Raw genomic sequence first — 16,642 nt, 5'->3', positions numbered from 1 at the left:
ACTGATTTAGGGGGAACTTTGAGACAGCATTGTATAGTGGTTAGAGGACTGGACCAAGACCTGAGAGACCATGGTTCAAATCCACACTCAACCATGTAGCTAACTTGGTGACCTTGGGCTTGTCACTGCCTCTCAGTGTAACCTACCTTACAGGGTTGTTGTGAGAATAAATTTGGGAACAGGGAGAATCATGTATGCCACCTTGAGCTCCTTGGAGGAAAGGTGGAATATAAGAAGAATAAGAAGAATAAACTTTCCATTAAAGATAAATGACCGATGATATGCCCCCAATTGCTTTGTTTCCCTCTATAAGAGCTGGAAATTGGTTCTAAACTCTTAATCACTTTGTATTGCTCTCCCCTTAATTCTTTTGGGACCAACATCATAGAATCATAGAATCATAGAGTTGAAGGTCCCAGAAGGGTCATCTAGTCCGACACCTTGCAATGCAGGAATCTTTTTTCCAATGTGGGGCTCAAACCCACAACCGTAAGATTACAAGTCTCATGCTATACCAACTGAGCTATCAGGTGGAGATGATAGGCCATCCTTGTCACAAACACCTCCAATCTCAGCAGCCTGAAACATGGTTTTTTAAAAGCTTGTAATGTGTACTAGAGCAGGCTGTGCACACATAGATCTGCAGGATTGCAACCTTGGGCTTCTTTCATGAGGAATCTCTCAGTAAAAGGCAGCAGATTCAAGCACAGACACAAAGTTAGATTCCCCGTCTAACTTCTTTCCCACAGAACTGATTTAATTTTGCTATGAAAAAGCTGGTGTCTTCGCAATGAGCTTACTGTGCATTTTCCTGTGGAATACTGTGAGAAAACGACTGCATAACTCAAGCTGAAAGGACATTTTACAGGTAAATTCCCATGACAAAGAAAACGGTGTGGGGAAAGGATTGTGCTATTTGTCATCTCTAGAACAGGTAGAATCCAGGAGAAAAACAACTATATTTATACATGGCATGTGTATTTTATTTGTATTAAATGTCTATAACATATTTTGGGAGTGTTATTTGGAGAACTGCAACGAATATACAGAGAATATTGGGGATGAAAAAAGAACCAATGATCTTCTACAAGAATACCACAAGCATAGCAGAAGTCACTTGCTCACTCCAACAAACTAAGGCTATCATGAGTCTGCCAAGAATTCTGGCTGTTTGGAGCTGTCTATGAAAAGAATCTGAAAAACCAGGGGAAGGGAGATGGTATGGAGGAATGTTGGTGGAAAAGGGGTGGGCACTCTTCATGGTGTGTGTGTGTGTGTGTGTGTGTGTGTGTGTGTGTGCAGGCATGTTTCTGTGGCCCACTGCTCCTTTGTTCAGCATGCTCTAGTCCAGTGGCCATTTGAGTTGTCAGCCATTGTCCTTTAATCTGCTTTTGTCTCCTGCAAATTCTGAACAGCTTCCAGCCTTTTGTCCATTCTGCAAACTATTTGAAACCATCTAATTTTGAAAAGTTCAGTGGTTTCAAATTACTGAAATATCAGAGGTTGGGAACAGAAGGGTCCTGAAAACAGCCATCAAAATCTGGGGCAGGTGGATTTTGTTGGTTGAAGCCGTTCAGCAATTCTAACATTTGCATCATGCAAGCTACCCTACATAAGTTGAATACTAAATGCAGCTGATGGATTATTTCCCTAAAGCAGGTGGCACCAAAGTGATTATTACTATCAGTTTGCTCAAGTATCTGTCAAAGTCGAAATCTATTATGTGGCATGAAATACAAGCGCTAAAATATAATGACAGAAACAAGACCAGAAAAACAACAGCGGCACTCTTCCTTAGTACATTTTGAAATTATCTGGATTTCAAGACAAGAAAAATGCATCCAGATATAAAAGAATCCCAGCACCCTTTTATCACAGAAATACTGATAATTCTCCTGATGGATTTTATATCCTCCTTTAGTCAAATAAATGTTTACAGGAAAATAAGCCTATTTTTAACATGCAGAAATGTGGTGACAGAACAGGCAGCAAAGAAACCTAGTCTTTGAAACAGCCATTTATCCTCTTTGCAAGAGAAAGAGAATAATCCTTATCAGAGGCTTGCATGATACTCACTCAGTATCATTCAGTGCATTCAGTTTTCAGGCCCGCAAGGGACACAGGGTGAAACAAAAAGAGCAGTACTAGAGCCAAAGAAACAGGTGTTGGCTTCTGTCTATCATTTCAACTTTAATATTTAGTTTTTCTGTCTGAACGGTAGATCCCAAGAGACTCAAAATAGATAACGTCTTAAGATAACCCAGCCAAAATATGCACAAATAAAAGGGCAACCTCTGCAGGCAGACTATGCATTATGTAATTCTGGATTTGCAATCAATGGACATGGTAGAGGTAGTCTGCCCTATCAGATCTTAATAGCAAGAGTCTTCCATTTCTCAGTGCCAGATATCACAGAGGGAATGTATGGAGAAACCTAATATGAACTCCTGGCTCTCAAAGACCTTCAAAAAGCATAAGGGTGATTTCAAACATAAATCTTAATTGCCTAATGATTTACATATGTTTTAATTTATATATAATAACTTTCCACCAAGTGGCCACCAAGGGTTGACTTGTGGAAACCAAAATATTACAGGATTTTCAAAATTCTGGGGTGGGGGGAATATTTATTCATGACAAAGAAAAATAAATAACCATTTAATTCAGTGTTTCCTTTGTTTATGTGAGTGAAACAGGCCAATGAAAATTTAATTTAATGGTTTACTTGCTCTTGTACAAAAAATGTAATTGTTAAATGCTACCTGAGTTTGAACATAAGGGTATTAATTCAGCTTCCATACAAAGTCGGGAAAGCCAGTATTTAGTACAGTTTACTCTAAATAAATGTTTCTACAAATTTACATTTTCTTTTGCACTACACTATGAACTCACATATATATTGTCAAGTCGTAATCTTTTAAGTAACAGCTGATGAGTATTAAAATTTAAAGAATCACCCAATACAAGCATTCTAAAATCCATGATTTTAGCCACAAATCATTTGTACTATAGTATTTATAGAAACATCACATTTCTGAAAATTATCAAATCAAAATCAAAAACATAATATAAACATTACAAGCAACAGAAAACGTTTCAAACAGCAACACTACTAAAACGTTTAAAAGGCCACATAAAAATGTGTCTTGTTAACTTTTCTAAAACAGAGAGGGCAGGGACCAAAGGTAGCTCTGAAAGGAGCATATTCCACAAGCTGGGAGGCACACAGGAGAAAATTCTTTCATGCACACCATCAAGAGGGTGTCTTACAGGTAGCAGTATCCTAAACTAACATATCGAACGGAGTCGAGGAAACACTGGCAACTAGCACAGTTCTTTCAATATTGGAGTAATATAATCCTGATGCTGCCTAGTAGTTGAGCAGCTGTATTTTGTATCAAATGAAGCATCTAAACTAGTGGTTCCCAACCTTTTTTTGGCCATGCCCCACCTAAGCATCTCTAAAATCCTGATGCCCCCCCCCCCATGATATATAATTCTTATTATTCAAAAAGTGAACTCCTGTTCACGTGGAGGAAGCCTAAAATGCCATTAACTTGGTCTAACTCATTATTAAATTGCCCCTCTTAAAAATCAAATTGACCCCCTGTAGGGTGTGTGCCCCACGTTGGGAACCATGGATCTAGACACGCTTCATGGGACGGGGAACAATGCAGCAGTCTAAATGTGATATAACAAAGCACGAATCTGGTCTCCAAGCTTGATTCAGCTCTAGCATCTTCTCCTTTGTTCAGATATTTACTTTGAATGCCAACATCCAACTCAACCACCTGCCATTGACAATTCTACATCAACCCTCTGTCTTCACAAACCCTCATTACTGCATCCCTCTCCCAATGAAGATACCATGATCAGGTTTCATCTACTGCTGATCAAAATGCCTACTGCTTTAGGTTCTTCTGTTCCCTCCCCATTTAGATCAACTGAGCCTTTTGTTAACAGAAAGTTTTATATTACCTTCCTATTTTCAGTTCATTCCCTCATTGAATTTCCTGCAGCCTTGTTGGTCAAACAGTATCTGTTGCCTCAATCCCCACCCCACAGAATCTCCTTGCAATGTATTATAAACACTTTATTCTTTAAAGCTCGTGTTTTGCCCACATTTATTCCCTCTGTTTATAAGTATTTGCTACTGTATAACTGACACTAAAGCAAAATAAATTGCAGGTATAATCGTTGGCGGCTGTTTTGCTCCTTTTAATCTACAGAGGGTGACATTCTTAAGGAAGGAAATTACATTTTTCTGATACTTATACACATATACACTGTTTGTCACAATGTAGTATATGACAGGACAACAGGATCAAATCACACAGATAATTTCAGTAGGAAGCTGCACATGAAGTTCAAGAACTTCTTCTTATGTGTCACAGGATGGGTTTAATAAGCATTTGGAATGTACAATACTTGATTATGAATACTAAGAAATTCTCACAGATGGTATTATCCTCCCTGCCCCAGCAAATTCTCTGGGGCTTTATCCTCTTGGTTTGCACATAACTTTTAGCCATGGTTTATTCAGCTACGGCTGTTTGATCATCCAAACCCTACCTGCTGGTTTAACTATATTTTGTTTCCTGTCAACAAGCCATGATCTGAAGCCATGATTTGTCATTGGCTTATGAACCTTAGTTTGTTTTAACTATGGCTTGGTGCAAATTTCCTTAACCATAGTTTGTTTGGCTATTTCACCTCAGCAGTTCCCCAAGTTACAAACATGGGAGGTGGCAGCAGTTAGAAAATAATCCAAGCTTTGGAGAAATAAGCTGCAGTCTACTTGTGGTTAGCTCATGGTTTGGTCAACAAACCATGGATTAGTGTTACATGTGAACCAGGCAATTATCTATCATTTCTCTCTCTTCTCCTTATCTGAACAGATTCTGTGAAAACTCCACCCCACAAGATTTAACACAACTTGATAACTAGAGGCTTTGAAAACAAAAGTCGTATTTCAGAGCAAATTACCTTCTCTTGGTACTGACGCCGTGATGAATCCAAAGACTGAATCAGGGCTGTTGCATGACCCACAAACATGGCGTAGCAGGTGGCGCCCACAATCATACTCAGCATGGTTATCCAGAGATCCGACATACTGACAGGGGCTCTGGCTCCATAACCAATGCAAAGCATGTGGCTCATGGCTTTGAAGAGAGCATATGAGTATTGTTTCCCCCAGGAATCATTCTGCAACAGAGAAAGGTAACAGAGAAAGGGCTTGAGTCAGCTAGGGCAACAAAGGAATCTGAGCCTATGTCAGAAGAAGACAACTTATCTTGAAGGAGGATCCTTGTAATACATAACTCAGAAATGTTTAAAGGGATATTCATTATCACTACATCGTCACAATAATGCCTTCGAGGATGTCAGATATCGATACAATCGCACAGAAAACTGTTTCACACATTGGATTTCCTTACCAATATTGTATTCTTAAGCTCACTGGGTGAAAGGGAAAGAAAAGAAGACATTCAAGGCCTTGGGATCAATGTATTTAAAATAAATAAATAAATAAATAAATAAATAAATAAATAAATAGGTACTATTTTGATAACTAGTAATATAGCTTTAAGGGACGCGGGTGGCGCTGTGGGTTAAGCCTAGGACTTGCCAATCAGAAGGTCGGCGGTTCAAATCCCCGTGACGGGGTGAGCTCCCGTTGCTCAGTCCCTGCTCCTGCCAACCTAGCAGTTCGAAAGCACGTCAAAGTGCAAGTAGATGAATATGTACCGCTCCGGCGGGAATGTAAACAGCGTTTCCATGCACTGCTCTGGTTCACCAGAAGCGGCTTAGTCATGCTGGCCACATGACCCGGAAGCTGTACACCGGCTCCCTCAGCCAATAAAGTGAGATGAGCGCCACAACCCCAGAGTTGGTCACGACTGGACCTAATGGTCAGGGGTCCCTTTACCTTTACCTTTAATATAGCTTTACCCTTCATAGAATGATAGACCTGTAGAGCTGGAAGGGACCATGAGAGTCATTTAGTCCAACCCCCTGCAATGCAGGAATCTTTTGCCCAACGTGGGGCTTGAACCCACAACCTGGAGCTCTACCAACTGAGCTCCCCATTAGCCAGCCTTCCCAAACCTGATGCTCTTTGGATGTTGACAACTACAATTTCCATCTGTCCTCACCGTTGCCCATGCCAGCTGGGGATGATGGAAGCTGTACTCAAAAACATCTGGAGGGCACCAGGATGGGGAAGGCTGGCAATAAGTAATATGTTGCAAACCTCTGACAGTGCTGATTACATGGCTAAAGAGGGAGGGGTGAACTGACTCCCCAGCCCTCCCTTCTTCCTCCTCTGAGCAGGGAATTGGCTGCAAGAGCAGATAGCAGAGAATATCTGTTTAGCACTGTGTGCAGAGTCTAAATGCAGCAACCCAGAGTCACCCATGCCTCAGATTGCTGAAGCACAGGATAGGAGATGACCTTCTTGTAATTTACTCAGTCAGAGATCATGCATGGATTTCCACCATGTTGTGCAAAGGATATATGGACTGAAGTTTAGGTAAGTGTGGGTTTTCTATGATTCAGGTGAATACACACACACACCCCAGCCCCCGTACACTTTGGTCCAAAGCAGATGTGTTTAGAAACACGTAATCCAAACTGTAAATCTTTTATTTCCACATCGACTTTTAAAACAGGGCTATTCTGTTATATTGTTAGCCTCCTTCCTGCCAAAAACTCCTACAAAAATGCAGCTTTTTTTGTTTTGTTTTAAAATCTCTTCTGCTCCTCAGAGGAGCTGGAGGAAGCATGCCATCTACCTTGGAAAGGGGGCATTTAATTTCTTATTTGACATCGAGTTTATCACTGGCTTCAGCTTAGTAGTAATCCATTTTAACTGATATAAATAGAATAACATTAATTTGAGGGGGGAAATAACCTATTAAAGACAGTAATTGTGGCAAATACGAAAGCTGTTTATCCAAGGATTGATTATGTAATAAAGCTTGAGGATGTCAGGAAATCTTCACGTTTGTAAAAAGCACCGGTCGCTGATTATTTGCAATTAGTCTACCAAGTCTAAGCCTTAATTTATAGGTCTTCCTTAGTAATCAGTGTTTAAATACAGTGCATCTTCTGTGTTTAAGGGTCTTTTCTATGCTGCTTAATCAAGGAATACTGCCTCCCACACAGAGGTCCCACACAGCAAAAGATAACCAGAATGAAGCTAAGCTGCAATCCAATATCCACTAACTCAGTGGAGCTTACTTCTGAAAAGGCATGCAGAAGATTTCAGTGACTAACAGAGCAAGCCGTGCGACTCAATTAGTTGTAACTGACTTGTTCTGTTGAAAATACGTTCTTTTTACAATAAGCAGTATATTATCAGCTAAAGCGACACTGTCATTTTCCTATACTGTGCCACTTTAAGGCTGCAGGCAGGCGATTGCATGTGTGAACGTTTTCCTGGAACAAAATAATCCTGTTTGAAAAAAGTCACTGGGTATGTCACTGAGAAGAATAAACTGAATGTTTCTTCCTGGCATGCTAGGTTTCTAAGTTCAGGGAAGTGGGCTTCCTTCAACCCTCCTTGCATGGAAACAAGGCAGCTCAATGGCATAATAATAGTATGTAGTAGTAGTAGTAGTAATAATAATAATAATAATAATAATAATAATAATAATAATAATTTATTAAATACAGGTGCAAACTCAACACTGAGGGAGACCTACATTTCTGATCAAGAGACCTCTAGGTTGCTGACCACAGCCTGAGAGAAAGTAGAATTCATCCCCCCCCCTTCAGTATTCATCATAAACATTGGTGTATGATATGTATGGCACCTAAGTGCCCTTTCCCATCCCACCATGCAAAAGGACATGGTTAAACGGGGAAGGGAGAAGAGCAAGTGGAGGCCAGGAGGACTGGAATGGCTGAAAAGCACCTCTTTGGCCACGTCTTTCATCTCCAAAGGCAATGCACATCTTTCACATAGATTAGGGTCACTAATGTGGCACCTGCAGGTGCCCATGTGACCGCCACTACCTCATATGCTGCCCGTGAAAGATCTGTGTAAATGCTCCCTCAAAAATCCACAGTACGGAAGAGACGGTTTACTCTTCCTGCTCAGTTCCTGTTTCCAGTGGCTTCACCTTTTCAGCATTCCCTGAACGTGCTCTCATTTCATTGGATGCCAGGCCTGTTCTGAACAGATGGGCGAACACAGCAGCGGCTGACATAGGTGCCTCTTCCCTCATTGATGGGATGGCTGACTTGGGAGTGGATAGGATATCCCTGTACCATCTTGTAAGTCCTATTTCATGTGGCAACCATTGTGACACCCCCACAGCAAACATTTTCTGATATTACACAGAGAGAGCCAGGCAGGCAGACATTTGGTACTGGTGCCCACAACACCTTCTTAAAATTCCAAATGTGTCCATAAACAGCGGCTCCCTCAGCCAATAAAGCAAGATGAGCGCCGCAATCCCAGAGTCAGTCACGACTGGACTTAATGGTCAGGGGTCCCTTTACCTTTACCTTTAATATATGTAGCTTTACCCTTCATAGAATGATAGAACTGTAGAGCTGTAAGGGACCACGAGAGTCATTTAGTCCAACCCCCTGCAATGCAGGTATCTTTTGCCCAACATGGGGCTCGAACCCACAACCTGGAGCTCTACCAACTGCGCTCCATATTAGCCAGCCTTCCCAAACCTGATGCTCTTTGGATGTTGACAACTACAATTTCCATCTGTCCTCACCATTGCCCATGCCAGCTGGGGATTCCAAATGTGTCCACTGGCCTAAAATGTCTCGTGACCTCTGATGTTGTTCTTCAATTGTTCTTTAATCCACAGCCTCACCCTCTGATACCTTTTATTTTTATTTTTTTACCAGGACAGATGGCAAGGCATGCACTCATTCTAGCCTGAGGATGGATGATTGATTCATCGTCACAGGTAGAAATGTGCATTCGCCATTCTCAAAACTACAAGGCAGCCACCATCTCAGGTAACCATCTGTTGTTTAATGTTGTTTTCAAGTTTTGATGAAGTTATTCCTGGGATATTCTCTCGTCAAGCAAATCAGCTCTGTTGCCACACAGCAGCTTCGTCCCTTAGGCGAGGCTTATCATCACTCATCCATACACCCACATTCGGATATAAATTGATTCAGAAATTTTGAAGCTTGAAGGTTATTGCCTAAATGGGGCTTTCCTTCTCTTGTTACGGCAGGCTAGTTCCAGCTGTCACAGCCTGGTGGTGCGGGTTTGCAGAATTATTGCCCCAAAGCAGATGCTTCTGCTTTGCAGCAAAAGGGAAAATAAATTATTGGCTGTTTCCAGTGATATTTTGAGCACAAATGCTTTGAATTTTGTTTTTGCTCTGAACGCAGCAGCCTCATTCTTTTTTCACAGAAGGATTTGCAATATTCATTAGCAAAGCAACATTTTAAGGAATACTGGGTTTTCCTTTGAACTGAAGCTGGTTCGGCAGTAGTATTTCTCAAGAAAGTACAGAATAGATATAGATGGTGGCTAACGTGTGGTCACAGCTTTAAAAGAAACACTAGTGGGTTTCTGGATATAGCGCAAATGGTAACATGCACAGCCTCAGTCTAGAATTCTTCTCTTTAGTAAATTAAGAAAATGAAGTCCCTTATATCTGTAGAATTTTTTCTCCTCTTGGAATTAAAATCCTTCTCTCGGAATGTCTCTGTGACTTGTTAGAAAGTTAGCTTGCTTCTCCTTCCTTGTCCTCTTTTGTTAATTAAAATATTGAAAACAGAGCGTCATTAGTAACTGAGACATTATACAACAGACTACTGCTGAAAGATTATGGCCAAGCCAAGTTTTGACTTGGTAACAGTGGTGATCTGATAAGAAAATAAAAACAGATGATTCCGAAGTTTTATATAGTAACAAGTCTTGGAGACAGACAGTTGAAGGAGTGAAGTGATATAAACCTGACTAGCTATTCCACAGCATGTTCTCTCTCTAAGAAGTGCAAATGGAACCTCCAAGGCAATGGAAGCTGTTTACAAAAAAACTGTGGGGGTGGGGGACATCCCTCAGCTGATGCATACTTTCCACAGAAAACAATACATTTTGCAGAAATACTCAGTATACAATGTGGAAACCACCAAGTATAAAAGCACCTCGTGTGCAGAAACAGTCTTTATGGAAATTTACATTTCCATGCCCCAGGAATTCACAGCAGTAAGATGCTGAATGTAAACATCTATGCTCAAGCCAGTGGATCAGAGGAACACAGGGGCAATCTTATATTCTCAAATTGGTTTTTTTGTGTGAAATTAGCCAAGATGGAAGCATGTTAAACCCGAGCCTTGGTGTTTTTATGCATGCTGTGATCCTATCTGCTATATGTTTTAAATGTAGCCATTCACCTTGTTGTATGTCCTGACTGTTAGCATTGGCTGATTGGCAAAAAGAGTTGTTCCCTGCCTTCGTGGGTCCTGAACCACTTTCTCAGGGAGGACTGTGTGTGTACCTGTCCTCTATTTGGTCCTGCATGGGTGCTGTGAAGTGGGTACTCGCTTTCCTTTCCTTGGTGTGTTTTACTCTAGTTATGAGCAGCTCAAGAGGAGATGGACCCCTGGGACAAAGGAAATTGCCTTACACCAACTCAGACTCTTTGTCCATCTAGTTCAGTATTATCTACTCTGGCTGGCAGTGGCTCGCCAGGGTTTCAGGCAGGGGACATTCCCAGCCGTACTTGCAAGATGCCAGGAATTAAAATTAAGACCTGCATGCAATGCACGTGCTCTATCACTGAGCAATGGCCCTCCCCTGCCTGCAGAGATGGCTGGAGATTAGCAGTGGTGGGGTCATGGCTGCCTGTGCTACTGGGACTCATGGAAAGGCAATTTTCTGAAATAATTGTGTGCACTGTGTGCGCATGTTGATTCAGTTGTTTGTTTCCTTGTTGACCTGAGTTCACTGGTTACTTCTGTCTGTGGGCAGCATGGTGGACTTTGCTGGTGTTTCCATGGGTGTGGATCCAGAATTGGCCTCCACAGTTACTTATGGACTTATTGTTAAAACCGTGTTTATGGAAGACAATCTTACTTGGATACAAAGAAGAAGAATACATCTCCTCCCCCCTTCAAATTATAGGCTACAGAATAGCTTGGCCCAATATCAACTTTGCATCATTTATATATCTCAGAGCCAGTCCTTAAGAAATTCTACAGTAATTACACATACTGCAACACAGATGCTCTTTTGGGGAACCTCAGGTCTGGGGCCAAATGCAGCCCTCTAGTCCCCTCTTGAAACTCTCTCCAGGCTACTCCCTTCACTGCTTTGCACCCTGAATGTTTTTCACCTGCTTGGATTGTCTCCTTGAATTCTGATAATGCCTCTTTCTTGCCCAGTTGGAGGAGAGAGAGGGATCCTTAGAAACTAGTCTACTATACACAGGCAAATTTACATTTGTTGCTCCGCTCACATTTGACTCTGGCCCTGCTCACTACTAACATGTGGCCCTTACAAAGTTGCCTGGAAAGGAAAGTGCCCCCCTGGTAGAAAAAGGGTCCCCTGTCACAGTGTAAATAGCATAATGGCAATGCCGCTAGAAAATGCAGAAATGCTTAGCAATCATTTCAAACACCTTTCTGAACGGAAACATAGCATATCTATTCACATCTGAGCACCAAGCCATGGTGTTCTGATTACAGGATGATCTACAAAATTACTCTGCAGCGCAAATATAGAATCCACCTGCTAGTCTTCTTTAAAGGAAAACTACATTGGGAGTTCTAAAAATGTAAAGATGTTAATGTTGTTGCTTAATTCTGCCATTTCACAGGAAGCAAAAATTGGGGGCAAGAAAACAAGGTAGGGAATGTTTATTCTAAGTATTTAATACTGCTCTTCAAGCATATTCCTATGGCAGTTTTTTTTTAAATAGAATAAAACAGATAGCATGTAAATAAATAAGTAAAACAAAAAGGTAAAAGCCACAAAACTATATAGGCAGTGATAAATAAATAAATAAAAATCAGCATGATTAAAATTGCCCCTCAAAATCGCAGGGAAATAAAAAAAAAAAAGGACAATAAAATGGATTCCAGACAAAGATCTCTAGGGACTACAAATGGAATGCCCTATCATAGGTTGGAAAATCTCCAGGAAAAATTCACACAGCCTGAATAGCTCAGCTGGTTAGAGAATGGGGCTGATAACACCAAGGTTGCAGGTTTGATCCCCATAATGGACAGCTGCATTGCAGGGGGCTGGACTACATTATCCTCAGGGTGGCTTCCAACTCTACAATTCTATGATTCAATCTCATTCCTAAAGCAAGCACCCGTTGTACCTATGCTTCTGTGTTTATGCGTCATTTCAGTTGCAGTTAGTGGCCTGGTTCACACGCTATGCTAAGCCAAACTATGGTTTAGTAAGATTAAGCAAGCATGTGGGTACCGACAAGGAAAATCACAGCTCGTTTTCCTCCTCCTCCAGTATTGCTGTCATCACTCTACCAAAAACTAAGCCACGGTTTGGCTTAGTGTCATGGGTGAACCTGGACTTGTGGTTTGTATCACTCCCAACAAGCCAGATTTGTTCCAGGTTTACTGCTCATGGTTTGTCTGGGGGAAAACAAACCACAAGTTTAGGTTTGCATGGAATACTAAGCCAAACCGTGGCTTAGCTCCAGAAAGTGGCAACAGGAAGACTGGAGGAGGAGTAAAGCAGCTGTAAATTTCTTTTTGAGTACCGAAATACGTGCTTGCTCTTGCTAAGCCACTGTATTTGGCTTAGTGCTACGTGCAAACAAGACCAGTAAGTTACTCTCTTTGGTTTCAGGAACTGTGTGTTCTTTGTATTTAAAATGGCATTCTGCTGTTGCAAGGCCTTGGGAGAATTGCTAAACCTGCGTTCTACCTACAACTCCCGGGCCTACAATCTAAGGAACAATTCATCATGATGTTGTTTCTGCAAAGCCTCTATTCATTTCAAGGAGACTTGCACAGGAATAGAGTTCTGCAAAATGAGTTCTTACATCCCAGTCCCATGCGTTAGATAACTAACATAACTGTGGCAAAAGTAGGATCCTGAGATACATATGTTGATGCATTTCTCTACAGGGAGCTATTTAGCCATCACTAAAGAAAGAAGAAAAGCAGAGCATATATGGAAACTTAGAAGGTACATAAAATGCCAGTTTATTCTCTTTATAGCCATCATTCTGCCTCTTTTACCCAGAGAAAGAGAAAAATGCATTCGAGGGACTCGACTTCCTCTCATTGACAGCAGTGCTATAGCCATTATCTGGGAGTAAGCCCATTAAATTCAATGGCCCTCATGTTTGTGGGGTCAGGCTGCCAACAGCAACAGAAAAAGAGATTGTGTGTGGTGAAGCTAAGCTACTGCAAGCGAGTGCCCCAACCCTGAGAAACTGTTGGACAGTATCTGCTCTCTCTGGGAAATTTCAGCAAAGTTGTGCCAGTTTCTCTGCCATTTGCACACAACTCTATTTCACAAAGCAAAACAATCTTGCTAACATTAACTCCGGTGCAAGAATCACTGGGATAAGCATTGTCTCCAAAACCACCTACAGTACTTCCATATAAAAAGGTTCTGGTGATGGAAGCCTTTTTCCTCTGAACTGATTGGTGCTATTCCCATTACATACACTTCAAATTCATAGCTGACCTCCAGAATCACAGGTACGTGATCTGGAACCAGGTATACTTCAAAAAGATTAGATATTTCTTTAACATAAACTCCTAAAATGTGCGAGATAAATAGGGCTGCTTCTAAAATTCTCCTGCTTCAAATCTCCACCTGCATTTTGGAGATCCACATTAGCTGGTTTTGTTTTTGAAATGAAATCTCCATGGTATTCAGCGGTATTCACTGAATGTTCACAGAGCATTGGGCATGCTGAGTTTGCCACACATTTTTGTTCTCTCAGTTCTCTGATAATTGATAATTTGCATGTGTGTGTTAATAAAATACAGCAAACATCAATCATGATGTGGTTGGCATCCGTCTGTCTCTAAAGTGAAGTCAAACTCGACTCGGGTGGCGAACCTATTTGGGCTCGTCCGCGAAAACTGATGGATCCTGATAGATTCCGACAAGCCTTGCGGAACCCTGCTCCTCCTGGCGACTCATTAGATGACCTTGTTGAGGACTGGAATAACTGGCACTTGGCAGCCATTGATGAGATCGCGCCTAAGCGCCCTCTGCGACCCCGTCGAAACCGGGCCCCTTGGTTTACTTAGGAGCTCCGGAAAATGAAGCGGGATCTCAGACGGCTAGAGCGAGTATGGCGACGGACTCGTGATGGAGCCTCAAGAACATCTTATAGGACGCTTATGAAAGCCTATGAGACGGCTATGAAAGCTGCTAAGAAATCTTACTTTGCAGCTTCCATTGCATCCGCTAGCTCTCGCCCGGCACAACTTTTTAGAATAATTAGGTCAATAACGTCCTTAGGAGGACAACCAAATTTAAGCACAAATTCGACCCACAGCTGTGAGGCATTCGCGAGTTTTTTTGCGGAGAAAGTCCTGTTGCTCCGCCGTGACCTCCCTGCCAATTTAGATACAGTGACTGAACTGGAGGCCCCTCGACTGACTTCAGGTCCAGTGTTGGACCATTTCGATCGGATACTCCCTACTGATGTGGATAGATTCCTCCAAGTTGGTAGGCCCACCTCCTGCCTCCTCGATCCGTGCCCGTCTTGGCTAATTAGGGAGTGTCCAGATGTTGTGCGGACCCCCCTGGTTGAAATTATCAATTTGTCCCTTGACACGGGGACATTCCCAGGGGAACTGAAGGAAGCAGTGGTGTGTCCACTCTTAAAAAAAACTTCATTAGATCCCTTAGACCTATCCAATTACCGCCCAGTTTCAAATCTTCCATACCTGGGTAAGGTAATTGAGAGAGCGGTTGCTGAACAGCTTGGTAGGTTTCTGGAGGAAACATCGGCATTAGATCCATTTCAGTCCGGTTTCCGTCCTGGTTTTGGGACGGAGACGGCTCTGGTTGCCCTAACAGATGATCTCCGTAGACAACTGGATCGAGGCGGGTCAGGACTGCTGATCCTTTTAGATTTGTCAGCAGCCTTTGACATGGTCGATCATGATCTTCTGGACCACCGCCTCGCAGACGTGGGGATACAGGGCATAGCCCGTAACTGGTTGTGCTCTTTTATTTCTGGTCGGGGACAGAGGGTGGCACTAGGGAGGGAAATGTCGTCGGGCCACTCCTTGGTGTGTGGAGTGCCGCAGGGCGCAATTCTCTCCCTGATGCTTTTTAACATCTTTATGCGCCCCCTTGCCCAGATTATCTGGAGCTTTGGGCTGGGCTGTCACCAATATGCTGATGACACTCAGCTCTATCTGCTGATGGATGGCCACACCGACTCGACCCCGAACACACTGACCAGATGCTTGGAAGCTGTGGCTGGATGGTTTCGTGGGAGCCGATTGAAACTAAATCCTTCGAAGACAGAGGTCCTATGGCTAGGTCGGGATGGCATGGGGATGAGGGACCAACTCCCTTCTCTTGCGGGGGCCCAATTAGTGCCATTGCCTTCTGTTAAGAGTTTGGGTGTAATCCTTGACGCCTCCCTTTCCATGGAGGCGCAGGTTACAGCAACAGCCAAGGCAACATTTTTCCACCTTCGCCGCATCAAGCAGTTGGTCCCTTACCTTTCCCGCCCCGACTTGGCCACAGTGATCCATGCGACGGTCATCTCCAGGCTTGACTACTGTAATTCGCTCTATGCGGGGCTGCCCTTGAAGCTGTCCCAGAAACTCCAGCGGGTACAGAATGCTGTAGCGAGGCTCCTCACGGGGTCTCTGCCATGGGAGCATATTCACCCAGTGCTTTTCAAGCTGCACTGGCTCCCGGTGGAGTACAGGGTCAGATTTAAGTTGCTGTTTTTGACCTTTAAAGCCCTTCACGGCCTAGGACCCTTGTACCTACGGGACCGCCTCTCCCGGTATGCCCCACGGAGAGCCTCAAGGTCCATAAATAGCAACACCCTAGTGGTCCCGGGCCCTAAGGAAGTTAGATTGGCTTCAACCAGAGCCAGGGCCTTTTCAACTCTGGCTCCAGCCTGGTGGAACGCTCTGCCTCATGAGACCAGGGCCCTGCAGGATCTGATTTCTTTCCGCAGGGCCTGTAAGACAGAGTTGTTCTGCCTGGCCTTTGGCTTGGAGCCAATTTGATTCCCTCCCTCTCTCTCTCTCTCTCTCTCTCTCTCTCTCTCTTTTCTTTTCCTTCTCCTCCTGCGATGAGGCTACATTTTAATATTTTAATGTTCCATTATTTTAATGTTGTATTTTATTTTTGTTTGTTTTTTTTATAAATATTTATTGAGATTTTTTTAAAATACAAAATGCAAAAATAATAAACAATATAACATGTATCATAACACATTTTTCAGAACTTCTTTGGACTCCCTCACGTCTCCCACTCCCACTTACATCATTGTAAATTTTTTCCAGCAATTTATCATCTTATTTATATTCTTAAATCTTGTTCAGTTAATTTAATCTAATCTCCAAAAATTTTATGTTTCCCTCAATTTTTGTTTTTAAGTTGTAATCATTCTTCTTGTTTTTATTATTGTTTGTAAGCCGCTCTGAGCCCGGCCTTGGCTGGGGAGGGCGGGGTATAAAT

At 42.5% G+C, this 16,642-nt stretch overlaps 1 protein-coding gene across 1 annotated transcript in view; it reads right to left on the bottom strand.

Moving 5' to 3' along the window:
- Positions 1–16,642, bottom strand: part of HCN1 (hyperpolarization activated cyclic nucleotide gated potassium channel 1) — a 190,020-nt gene that overhangs the window by 51,090 nt on the left and 122,288 nt on the right. Inside the window, exon 4 of the mRNA XM_079994786.1 lies at positions 4,987–5,205. Within this exon, the coding sequence (XP_079850912.1) occupies positions 4,987–5,205 (219 nt within the window). The remainder of the gene's footprint in view (positions 1–4,986; positions 5,206–16,642) is intronic.

Source organism: Podarcis cretensis, assembly GCF_951804945.1.
Source record: "Podarcis cretensis genome assembly, chromosome: 11".
Lineage (NCBI taxonomy): Eukaryota > Metazoa > Chordata > Lepidosauria > Squamata > Lacertidae > Podarcis > Podarcis cretensis.
This window is presented reverse-complemented; position numbering and strand designations above follow the sequence as displayed.